The sequence below is a fragment of the Pelmatolapia mariae genome, linkage group LG3_W, assembly GCF_036321145.2.
Source record: "Pelmatolapia mariae isolate MD_Pm_ZW linkage group LG3_W, Pm_UMD_F_2, whole genome shotgun sequence".
Taxonomy (NCBI): Eukaryota; Metazoa; Chordata; class Actinopteri; order Cichliformes; family Cichlidae; genus Pelmatolapia; species Pelmatolapia mariae.
Window position 1 is genome coordinate 31713584 of NC_086229.1, and position 12307 is coordinate 31725890.

The 12307-nt window shown below is 45.9% G+C and overlaps 1 protein-coding gene across 1 annotated transcript in view; it reads right to left on the bottom strand.

Annotated features, from left to right (window-relative positions):
* The window catches only part of LOC135932641 (uncharacterized), a 72266-nt gene extending 60176 nt beyond the window's left edge, over positions 1 to 12090 (bottom strand). The window contains exon 1 of the mRNA XM_065470147.1: positions 11870 to 12090. Coding sequence (XP_065326219.1) covers positions 11870 to 12086 — 217 coding nt within the window. The 5' untranslated portion in view covers positions 12087 to 12090. The remainder of the gene's footprint in view (positions 1 to 11869) is intronic.
* Between the last annotated feature and the right edge of the window lie 217 nt (positions 12091 to 12307).

Consider the following 12307-nt stretch of genomic DNA (forward strand, 5'->3'; position numbering starts at 1 on the left):
TGCCATGTGTAAGATCGATGGTGAATAAAATGATTGCTAACACTTTTACCAACTACATACTGTTGCAGCAGAGTGACATGGATGCTAAGGCTAATGTGTGTGTATGAAATGAAGCCTGCACTGAAAATGTTGACAAGTGGTGTAGAGCTGATGATATATATATACGCCGTATAGCCTTAAAAAATGACAATACAGGGTGGAGATGATGGGTTTAGATTTTATTATTGTCATTTGTGTTGTAAAGGCTCACCTTTCAGCACATTCACTTCACCAGATGCACCTTGTTTCCTTTCCTCACCTTTGATTGGGTGTGGTGCTTGGCCTTAATTGCACTCACCTGTCACTCGTTATATAAGGACTGCACCCACCTACCCCTCACTCTTTCTTCACTTCCACATTGGGCGGCAGCTGAGAGATAGCAGTCCATGTGTGTCTTTCCTTTACCCATTATCCAATAAAAGGACAAAACCTGCAAATGACTGATGACTGCTTAATCTCATTCTAATCGGATGAGCCCATGATGATGACTACTTAAAGCCTGAGCCTTCCTTCCTCCAAAACATGGTCCTCCGAGCCGGAGTAGTGTTATCATCATGGATTCACAGCAGCCATTGACTGAAGGTTTGAGACGTTCCAGTCGTGATAGTCGACCTCCTACCCACCTGCAGCAGTATGACGTTCAGTACCCTGGAAGTAGAAGTGCTAGATGTGATACAGGGAGTTAAACAGAATGCCAGCATAGTGACACAGACACACATGGGCTGCAGGATCCTGACGGGGAGTCAGAAAGACAACCAGAGACATCCCCTGCTCCTTTACCCACCAATCAAGATGAGGTGATGAGGGAACTCCTGATGACGATGAGGGAGATTAGGCAACTCATGATTCAATTATCTCCTCCCCATTCTTGCAGTTCCTCCAGATCTTCAATTCACACTGTCTCATCTGATGAAAGCAAATCCTCTGTATGCGGTTTACAAGCCATTCCCCAAACACATCAGCAACATGAGCAGTTCCCAATGATTGATCCAGCAACATGTCAGTCACCCTCTCAGCCCCCACAGGTTAGCCGTCACTCTGGTGCAGTTCCGGCTGCTAGCCCTCCTGTCCCTAATTCAACAATATGAGATGCTGCAGTTCCTTCAAGTGGTTTGCCTAGACCAGTTTTTCCTACACCAAACGAGACTCCTTTTAATTTCCTGGCCACACCACTGCAAGGTCCCCACCAGATTTCATGTGTTCAACCTGCTGTTCCTCTAGATGAAGACCCCGCTCAACCCCTCATTTGCATTCCAGAACCAAGGCAGCACCCTCCTGTAAAGCAGCAACCAGCTACATCCAATGGCTTACATGAACAGAAACCTTTGGTACCTGTTACTGCTAGCTTGGGTCACTCCTCTAGCATTAGAACACACGTGTATAAGCTTGAGGGTCCTTCTTTCCCAGACCTTACCAGTGAAGATGAAATCCAGTATAGGCTGTTACGAATGGCCCTTACTAACCTTCTTGACCCTCATGAGACAGAGCACTTTAAATATCATGTCCTTCTCGATCATCTGAAAGTAGACCAAGCTAAACGGTTAGCTATTTCCTTTTCCTATGCTCCTGACCCATACACTCAAGCCATCAAAACCCTTGATGAGCGTTATGGGCAACCAAGACAGCTAGCATTGAAAGAGCTACGGAATATACTGGAGCTTCCTCCTATCAGAGCAGGTGATGGTCGGACTCTGGATAACTTTGCTCTTCGTGTGCAAGCTTTAGTTGGTTTGCTTAGCACTATGGGTGATCAAGGACAGACAGAACTAAATTGTGGCTCCCATGTCGATCGCCTACTTGAAAAGTTGCCCGCAGAGCATTCCAGTCGCTTCAAACGGCACATTTACAGGGAACAAGGAGATATGATGTATGACTTACCTTTGTTCTCGTCCTGGTTGCAAATGGAATGCAAGTGTCAACCAAGAAAGGACAGTCCTGTTTCATCCTTTAACCAGCCACGACCTGCCTGTAAGTACACCTCTCCACTCACAACAATATTACATGGGACAAATCCATCCGATCCTGTACAGGCAACACAACCCATCATAATGACTAAGGCAAGATGTGCATATTGCTGCTCACCTGAACACCACATTAGCAAGTGCCCTGAGTTCATTAACAAGACAAAGGATGAGAAAATAAACTGGATAAAGAGAAACAAACGGTGTTGGCGTTGTGCAAGAACTCATCAGGCTGCAAAGTGCGATTTGAGAAAAGACTGTGCTACCTGCATGGGACGACATCTACAGATCCTGTGTGAGATGAATCAGAGACCTAGAACTGAAGTTAATCCTGTAGTGAGGACACTGTACTTTGATAAACCTAGTGACTGTCCCAGTGTACTATTAAAAGTTGTGAAAGTGCTCCTGCGAAATGGCAAAAGAACTCTTGAAACATATGCCGTACTTGACGATGGCTCCCAACGCACCATGCTTCTGACATCAGCAGCTCAGCATCTCTACCTAACTGGGAAAGCTGAAAAATTATCACTCCGAACTGTCCATCAAGAAGTTGAAACTATTCAAGGTTCTTCTGTAAGTTTCCAGATTTCTCCCATTGCACATCCAGAGAAAACTTACACAGTTAATAATGCCTTCGCTACAAGTCACTTAGCACTTTCAGACCACACCTACCCTGTATCCTCTCTTCAACGGAGATACAACCATCTTCAAGGTATCCCATTAACCTTTATTAACAAAGCAGCTCCACTACTGCTCATAGGCTCTGATCATACCCACCTTATTACGCCTGTTGCACCAGTTAGACATGGACCATTTGGATCTCCTTCAGCAGTCAAAACCCGATTAAGATGGACACTTCAAGGTCCGATCACAGACTTCCAACCCCAGAGCAGTTTCACGCATGCCCAATGTTTGTTCACATCTTCCAGTTCAGGTTCAGGAGAACCGCTCCAGCACATCCTCATGTCCGTTGATGGCTCTGAATTCATTCAGCCACCTCCTACTCTACCATCAGCAGTACCTACGTCGTCACCGGCAGTGCCGCTATCACCAGTTCCACCACCTGTGGCTGCCATTCCGCCAGTGGTCAGGGCACCGCCTGCTCCTGCATCACCTGGTCCTGCCCCTGCTAAGTCCCGTAAATTGCCCCCAGCACCTGCAAAACTGCCCGACGGTCTGCAGGTCTGGGCCTGCAGCTGCATCCCACGCGGTTGGCATTTGGACCTGCTTTGCCGCCACTGCTGGCTACATGGTCGGCCCCCTGAACTGTCTGGCCTGCGTTGTCAACCTCTAGGTCGACCCCCCAAACCTATATCAGACCTGTAGCATGTCTGATTTCTCTGCCCCCGCTTTGTGAAAAAGAACAACTCTAATCCTTTGAACATATTTCTCAGTAGAAATATGGGGGCGGCTGTTGTAAAGGCTCACCTTTCAGCACATTCACTTCAACAGATGCACCTTGTTTCCTTTCCTCACCTTTGATTGGGTGTGGTGCTTGGCCTTAATTGCACTCACCTGTCACTCGTTATATAAGGACTGCACCCACCTACCCCTCACTCTTTCTTCACTTCCACATTGGGCGGCAGCTGAGAGATAGCAGTCCATGTGTGTCTTTCCTTTACCCATTATCCAATAAAAGGACAAAACCTGCAAATGACTGATGACTGCTTAATCTCATTCTAATCGGATGAGCCCATGATAATGACTACTTAAACCCTGAGCCTTCCTTCCTCCAAAACAATTTGTATTAAGAAATATTTAACCATATATGCTTAGAGGTGTATAATCGATTGTGTAGTGATAGGATGTGTGATCTTCAGTAGGCTGTAAAAGGCTTTGTGTGCATTCCAGAGTGTTCTGGCTTTCACACCCACATTTTAGGAGCATGGGAGAGGTCGTACCTTCTCTTATTGTTTTATGGTAGGATAAACGTATCTATGTCTGTTTTAGGCTAAGTGCATTTTGTTTAGATGAACTGCTGGCCAGCAGGTTTAGGAAGTCATTTATGGGTTCATACACATACACACACACACACACACACACACACACACACAGGGTATTCTTTGTTCACATGTATACCTATGTAAGATGTTATATGTTAATGAACCTATGCATATTCATGTAACCACAATAAAAGGAGTGCTATGGGGAACCTGGCTGAGAGTCTGACGGAGGTTAAGTGGTTGGAACGACATTTGGCTCGAGACAGGCCTCCTCATGCATGAGTAACACTAAGAATGTTACCTACTTGTGTCTTATTCTTGCCGTGTAGCAAATTCTCCTGAACGTTCCAGTGAATAGGTTTATGCTACAAACCTATCAGTTTTTAGTCTACTTCTTAGTTCTGGGTTTAGTTTTTCTCTCAGTGTTTCTTGTTCCATTTTTTGTGTGACTTTTGTTTGTGTGTCTGCATTTCCATGTTTAGTTATCACTTCTCACTTCCTGCTTTATTGGATAGTTATTCATCCCTTGCTCTTTACTGTGAGTTTTACTTCCCTCATCTTATTATCTGTTCTTTTACATCTGTGTCTCATTTTCCCAACTGTCTCTACTCCCCTGATTACCCTTCTCTGTGTGTATATATAGTGCTGATTTCTCTCAGTCCTGCTCAAAACATCAACTCTACTTCTCAGTGAATTTTCTTCATGTACTTCTGCTGTATTTCTTCTATTTCTTTCAAGTTCCATGTTCCGCTAGTTATGGTTTTCAATTTTCTTGTAGACGTTATATGTTCCCCTATTTGACTTTCCTCCAAAACAGCCTAAGAAAGATTCAAATCCTCTCTTCATTTAGAGCTCTCTGGTTATTTGTGCCATAACTTCAACATTAAATATAAAACAAGCTCAAACTGAAAGAGCACAAAGAGCTATCAATTTAAAATATATTGGAATTAATAAACATTAGACTGTGACACAGTCCTACATATCAAACTGAGAAAACAGTCTGCTCTGATGGTGGACTTGTTCTGTTTTCCTACAGAGCACCACGTCATCTTCTTATATCAACATCTGCCAGTCTGTGTACAGGGAATGAGGAAACTCCGTTCATTTACTGAGATCAACAGCAGACTTTCCAGTGTAAGACTTCATAAATATGTGAACATGAGCTGATTCTGGAACAGCTTCTATACAATCATGGACTGTAAAACAGAGGCAGGAGCCACCCTCTCTCTCCTGCACTGTACGGCTCAACTCACATACAGCAAACCTGCACTGATTCTACATATGTCACATTCCCATGATGCATCCCAGGCTGTTTGATTGGATCTTTTTCATTGAGGATTTGTAATGTGGACAAACAGATGTTACTCTCACCTTTGACACTGAGAGTCACTGCTTTCTGTAGCAGCATGTGTCCATCCTTGTTGTAGACGGTGCAGGTGTAGACTCCACTGTCAGTGAGGTGGAGGTCTTTCAGGGTCAGACTGAGGTCTCCATTTTTTATTTGCTCGTTCTTCACTTCTGTGCGACTTTGTATATAAGACTGGTTTTGGTCTCCCTGATAAACGTGGACTTTCTTGTCTTCATGTTTCCACTCCGCTGTGACGTCCTGAAGCTTGATATCAGTTGTAAATGGCAGCAGGACAGACTGAACCCCTTTAACTGTTTCCACCATCTGAACCTCAGGAACTGAGAGGAGAATATGAGACAGACAGACAGATGTCAGTAAAGGTGATCCTCCATCATCTACAGTTATTATAGTTTGATACTTTCATTGTTTTTATTTAGTGTTGGCCTTTTCTTTGGAATTCAGTTTAGTTTCTGTGAATTTCCAGAGTGGATTTGCTCCTTTCACTTTTGTTTTGATTGTGTGTAAATGTGTCAGGGATCCTGGGTAGGAGCGACCCAGGATCCCTGAGCAGTTATAGACTTGTGTTATTGTATGTATATTTGGTGTTGCTGCCCCTCTTCTCCCTGTTTGTGGATGTGTGTGTGTGTATATACGTGTTTCTGCCAGCGCCGGTTTGCGGGCGCCTTCAGGCCTGGTGGGTGTGGCCCTGCTGGCGGACTGGCCACACCCGAAGCCACACACCTGCTCCTGATCAGGCCTCGTCGGGGGAGCTACTAAGGCTGCTCACCAGCCCGGTCAGCTGGTGGATGCACAGCCTGACACGCCGGCCCCGACGTCTACCCGGAAACGACGTTCGCGCCGCCGGCGTTCCTCACCGCAGCTGACTTCCCGGACATCTCAAGAGCCGGTTGTGGTGAGTAATAAGGACACTTTTTCATTTCTCACCCCATCTGCTTCTTTGTTTATAGTGGATGGTGACGCCGCTGACGCTGCTGTAAACCAGCCAACAGTACAACTAGCGTCGCCTCATTCAGCGATCTCCTCACCGCTCACCTCTTCACCATCTGTAGCAGTGCCTCCTGCTACAACGCCACCCATACCTGCTCGGCCCGAGCCGGAGGAGCTCAGCGAGCCGGAGGAGCTCGCGCCGCTCGAGCAGGAGCTCAGCGAGCCGGAGGAGCTCGCGCTGCCAGAGCCGGAGTTCGGCGAGTGGGAGGAGCCCGCGCCACAAGCCAAGGAGCCGGAGCAGGAGCTGGAGCTCAGCGAGCCGGAGTCGGAGCAGGAGCCGCTCATCGAGCCGGAGCAGGAGCCATTCAGCGAGCCACCAGCTGAGGAGCCGGAGCAGCTCTGCGAGCCACCAGCTGAGGAGCCGGAGCAGCTCTGCGAGCCACCAGCTGAGGAGCCGGAGCAGGAGCAGCTCTGCGAGCCACAAGCTGAGGAGCCGGAGCAGGAGCAGCTCTGCAAGCCACCAGCTGAGGAGCCGGAGCAGGAGCAGCTTTGCGAGCCACCAGCTGAGGAGCCAGCGCCGCCGCTGCTGGAGGACCTCAACGAGCCGGAGGGACCAGTGTTGCCAGCAGAGGAGCTCGGCAAGCGGAAGGAGCGTGGCGAGCAGGAGCAACCCGCGCCGCAGCCAGAGGAGCTCGGATGTCCAGAGGGACCTGCTCAGCCAGAACTGGAGGTCAGTGTGCCGGTGGGACCTCCACGTCTTGCGCGCCCTCCACGCCGCCCACCTCTAGCATGCCCTCCACGCCATCCACGTCCAGCGCATCCACGTCAGCGATCAGCGCTTCATAGACCTTATGCCACTCCTCGCTGTTGCTCACCGGAGCAGCGTCGTTGCCGTCGGACCCGAGGCAGGCCGCCGGAGGAGCAGCGCCGAGGTCGGCCTCCTAAAGTGTCCACCTGCCATCACGGTACCCAAGGTAGGCCACCTGAACTCCTTTGTGATGGGCCGCCTGAGACTGTTTTGTGGCGTTTTTCTTTTTTGTGCGGCTGCGGGATGCGCGGTCTGACTCTGGGACTGTGACCTGGGAGGGTTTGTTTTTTCTTGTTTTTGCTTGTTTTGGTTCTGGCCCTCCGTCCTGGACCCCCCCGCCACCCGCCCTGGGTTGGTTGTGCTGTGGTTTTTGTTTGGTTTTGTTTTGGGTCGTCAGGGGCCGACCCTTAGAGGGGGGGTACTGTCAGGGTCCTGGGTAGGAGCGACCCAGGATCCCTGAGCAGTTATAGACTTGTGTTATTGTATGTATATTTGGTGTTGCTGCCCCTCTACTCTCTGTTTGTGGATGTGTGTGTGTGTGTATATACGTGTTTCTGCCAGCGCCGGTTTGCGGGCGCCTTCAGGCCTGGTGGGTGTGGCCCTGCTGGCGGACTGGCCACACGCGAAGCCACACACCTGCTCCTGATCAGGCCTCATCGGGGGAGCTACTTAAGAGAGTCTTGGAGCTCCCACCGACGCGGGATCATTGAGTTAGACTCCCAAGTCAGTGTGTTAGTGCAGGAAGTTCTGATCGTGTTTGCCCGCAGGGGTCAGTGTCTAACGGCTGCTTCCATTGTTTTCCCCTCAGGAGGAGCGTGGAGAGGAAGGACAGCACGCACAGGGTGTGCAGAGTCACGACAGCGGGGAGCACGAACACGGACGCCACTGGAAGACACACACGGGAGTCTTGGGGAGCACGGGGAATAATTGTACATCGTTATTTACTACACTGTAAATAAACGCACTGTTGTTATTCAGAGCTCCGCGCCTGGGTCCTTTTCCCCATACCCCCACAGTCTGCCATGGCGAACCGTGACAGAATGTTTAGTTTTTGTTTAACTTTTATTACGTGAACTCTTAGTTTTAGTCTCTAAATTCTTTTTTGTTACTTATAAATCTATACCTATTTGGACGGTGGACAAACAGCTGTTACACTCACCTCTGACACTGAGAGTCACTGATTTCCGTAGCAGCATGTGTCCATCCTTGTTGTAGACGGTGCAGGTGTAGACTCCACTGTCAGTGAGGTGGAGGTCTTTCAGGGTCAGACTGAGGTCTTTAGTGTTCAGTGGGTCTTTCTTCATCTCAGTGCGCTGTTTCTGATCTTGGCCCTTTAAGTGACACTGGTCTTTACCAATCTGATACTCATGTACCATCTTGTTTTTGTGTTTCCACTCCACTTTGACATCCTGGGTGAAGCCTTCTTTAATTTCAAAGGGCAGCAGGACAAACTCCTTCCCCTGTGTCACCTCCACCATCTCCAGCTGGTACTCTAAAGAGAAAACAGAGGAGAACATAGTCAGAGAGACAACATCCTTTACATCTAGATGACTCATTGTAGAGACGTCAGGTCTGAACTTCCTGGAGCCAGGAGATTTTCTGACTGAGGCCAGACCCACAAAATCAGACACTTCCTTTGATAGATCCAAATCTTGTACCGGTTAAAGGACTCAGTATAAGATTTGGGGACCGATGAGCTACTAGAAGATGGATCTTCAAAGTCCTCATGCCCACAATGTTGTGCACCATCAGACTCTTCTCTCTCATTACATGAGCCAGTAAAAATTTTGGCTTCTTCATTAGTTGGAAATGCTTCCCTAATTTTGTGATTGTTAGTCTATCTTTGTCATGGCCTTGAGCTTTTTGACCTAGGGTTTTTAAGTCTTTTAGCAGTCATGTCATTTGTAAAGTTTTTATTTAAATATTCTGTTTGGTTCTTCATTTGTGTGTTTTTAGTGTTTATGTTTAATAATTGTACTTTTCTTAAGTGTTTTTAGTCTACTTCTTAGTTCTGGGTTGTATTAGAGTTTAGTTTTTCTCTCAGTGTTTCTTGTTCCATTTTTTGTGTGTCTGCATTTCCATGTTTAGTTATCACTTCTCACTTCCTGCTTTATTGGATAGTTATTCATCCCTTGCTCTTTACTGTGAGTTTTACTTCCCTCATCTTATTATCTGTTCTTTTACATCTGTGTCTCATTTTGCCAACTGTCTCTACTCCCCTGATTACCCTTCTCTGTGTGTATATATAGTGCTGATTTCTCTCAGTCCTGCTCAAAACATCAACTCTACTTCTCAGTGAATTTTCTTCATGTACTTCTGCTGTATTTCTTCTATTTCTTTCAGCCCAGTGTATTTCCAAGTCCCATGTTCCGCTAGTTATGGTTTTCAATTTTCTTTTAGACCTTATATGTTCCCCTATTTGACTTTCCTCTAAAACAGCCTAAGAAAGATTCAAATCCTCTCTTCATTTAGAGCTCTCTGGTTATTTGTGCCATAACTTCAACATTAAATATAAAACAAGCTCAAACTGAAAGAGCACAAAGAGCTATCAATTTAAAATATATTGGAATTAATAAACATTAGACTGTGACACAGTCCTACATATCAAACTGAGAAAACAGTCTGCTCTGATGGTGGACTTGTTCTGTTTTCCTACAGAGCACCACGTCATCTTCTTATATCAACATCTGCCAGTCTGTGTACAGGGAATGAGGAAACCCCGTTCATTTACTGAGATCAACAGCAGACTTTCCAGTGTAAGACTTCATAAATATGTGAACATGAGCTGACTCTGGAACAGCTTCTATACAATCATGGACTGTAAAACAGAGGCAGGTGCCACCCTCTCTCTCCTGCACTGTACGGCTCAACTCACATACAGCAAACCTGCACTGATTCTACACATGTCACATTCCCATGATGCATCACAGGCTGTTTGATTGGATCTTTTTCATTGAGGATTTGTAATGTGGACAAACAGATGTTACTCTCACCTCTGACACTGAGAGTCACTGATTTCTGTAGCAGCATGTGTCCATCCTTGTTGTAGACGGTGCAGGTGTAGACTCCACTGTCAGTGAGGTGGAGGTCTTTCAGGGTCAGACTGAGGTCTTTAGTGTTCAGTGGGTCTTTCTTCATCTCAGTGCGCTGTTTCTGATCTTGGCCCTTTAAGTGACACTGGTCTTTACCAATCTGATACTCATGGACCATCTTGTTTTTGTGTTTCCACTCCACTTTGACATCCTGGGTGAAGCCTTCTTTGATTTTAAAGGGCAGCAGGACAAACTCCTTCCCCTGTGTCACCTCCACCATCTCCAGCTGGTACTCTAAAGAGAAAACAGAGGACAACATAGTCAGAGAGACAACATCCTTTACATCTAGATGACTCATTGTAGAGACGTCAGGTCTGAACTTCCTGGGGCCAGGAGATTTTCTGACTGAGGCCAGACCCACAAAATCAGACACTTCCTTTGATAGATCCAAATCTTGTACCGGTTAAAGGACTGAGTATAAGATTTGGGGACCGATGAGCTACTAGAAGATGGATCTTCAAAGTCCTCATCCCCACAATGTTGTGCACCATCAGACTCTTCTCTCTCATTACATGAGCCAGTAAAAATTTTGGCTTCTTCATTAGTTGGAAATGCTTCCCTAATTTTGTGATTGTTAGTCTATCTTTGTCATGGCCTTGAGCTGTTTGACCTAGGGTTTTTAAGTCTTTTAGCAGTCATGTCATTTGTAAAGTTTTTATTTAAATATTCTGTTTGGTTCTTCATTTGTGTGTTTTTAGTGTTTATGTTTTATAATTGTACTTTTCTTAAGTGTTTTTAGTCTACTTCTTAGTTCTGGGTTGTATTAGAGTTTAGGTTTTCTCTCAGTGTTTCTTGTTCCATTTTTTGTGTGTCTGCATTTCCATGTTTAGTTATCACTTCTCACTTCCTGCTTTATTGGATAGTTATTCATCCCTTGCTCTTTACTGTGAGTTTTACTTCCCTCATCTTATTATCTGTTCTTTTACATCTGTGTCTCATTTTCCCAACTGTCTCTACTCCCCTGATTACCCTTCTCTGTGTGTATATATAGTGCTGATTTCTTTCAGTCCTGGTCAAAACATCAACTCTACTTCTCAGTGAATTTTCTTCATGTACTTCTGCTGTATTTCTTCTATTTCTTTCAGCCCAGTGTATTTCCAAGTTCCATGTTCCGCTAGTTATGGTTTTCAATTTTCTTTTAGACGTTATATGTTCCCCTATTTGACTTTCCTCTAAAACAGCCTAACAAAGATTCAAATCCTCTCTTCATTTTGAGCTCTCTGGTTATTTGTGCCATAACTTCAACATTAAATATAAAACAAGCTCAAACTGAAAGAGCACAAAGAGCTATCAATTTAAAATATATTGGAAGTAATAAACATTAGACTGTGACACAATCCTACATATCAAACTGAGAAAACAGTCTGCTTTGATGGTGGACTTGTTCTGTTTTCCTACAGAGCACCACGTCATCTTCTTATATCAACATCTGCCAGTCTGTGTACAGGGAATGAGGAAACCCCGTTCATTTACTGAGATCAACAGCAGACTTTCCAGTGTAAGACTTCATAAATATGTGAACATGAGCTGACTCTGGAACAGCTTCTATACAGTCATGGACTGTAAAACAGAGGCAGGAGCCACCCTCTCTCTCCTGCACTGTATGGCTCAACTCACATACAGCAAACCTGCACTGATTCTACATATGTCACATTCCCATGATGCATCACAGGCTATTGGATCTTTTTCATTGAGGATTTGTAATGTGGACAAACAGATGTTACTCTCACCTCTGACACTGAGAGTCACTGCTTTCTGTAGCAGCATGTGTCCATCCTTGTTGTAGACGGTGCAGGTGTAGACTCCACTGTCAGTGAGGTGGAGGTCTTTCAGGGTCAGACTGAGGTCTTTAGTGTTCAGTGGGTCTTTCTTCATCTCAGTGCGCTGTTTCTGATCTTGGCCCTTTAAGTGACACTGGTCTTTACCAATCTGATACTCATGGACCATCTTGTTTTTGTGTTTCCACTCCACTTTGACATCCTGGGTGAAGCCTTCTTTGATTTTAAAGGGCAGCAGGACAAACTCCTTCCCCTGTGTCACCTCCACCATCTCCAGCTGGTACTCTAAAGAGAAAACAGAGGACAACATAGTCAGAGAGACAACATCCTTTACATCTAGATGACTCATTGTAGAGACGTCAGGTCTGAACTTCCTGGGGCCAGGAGATT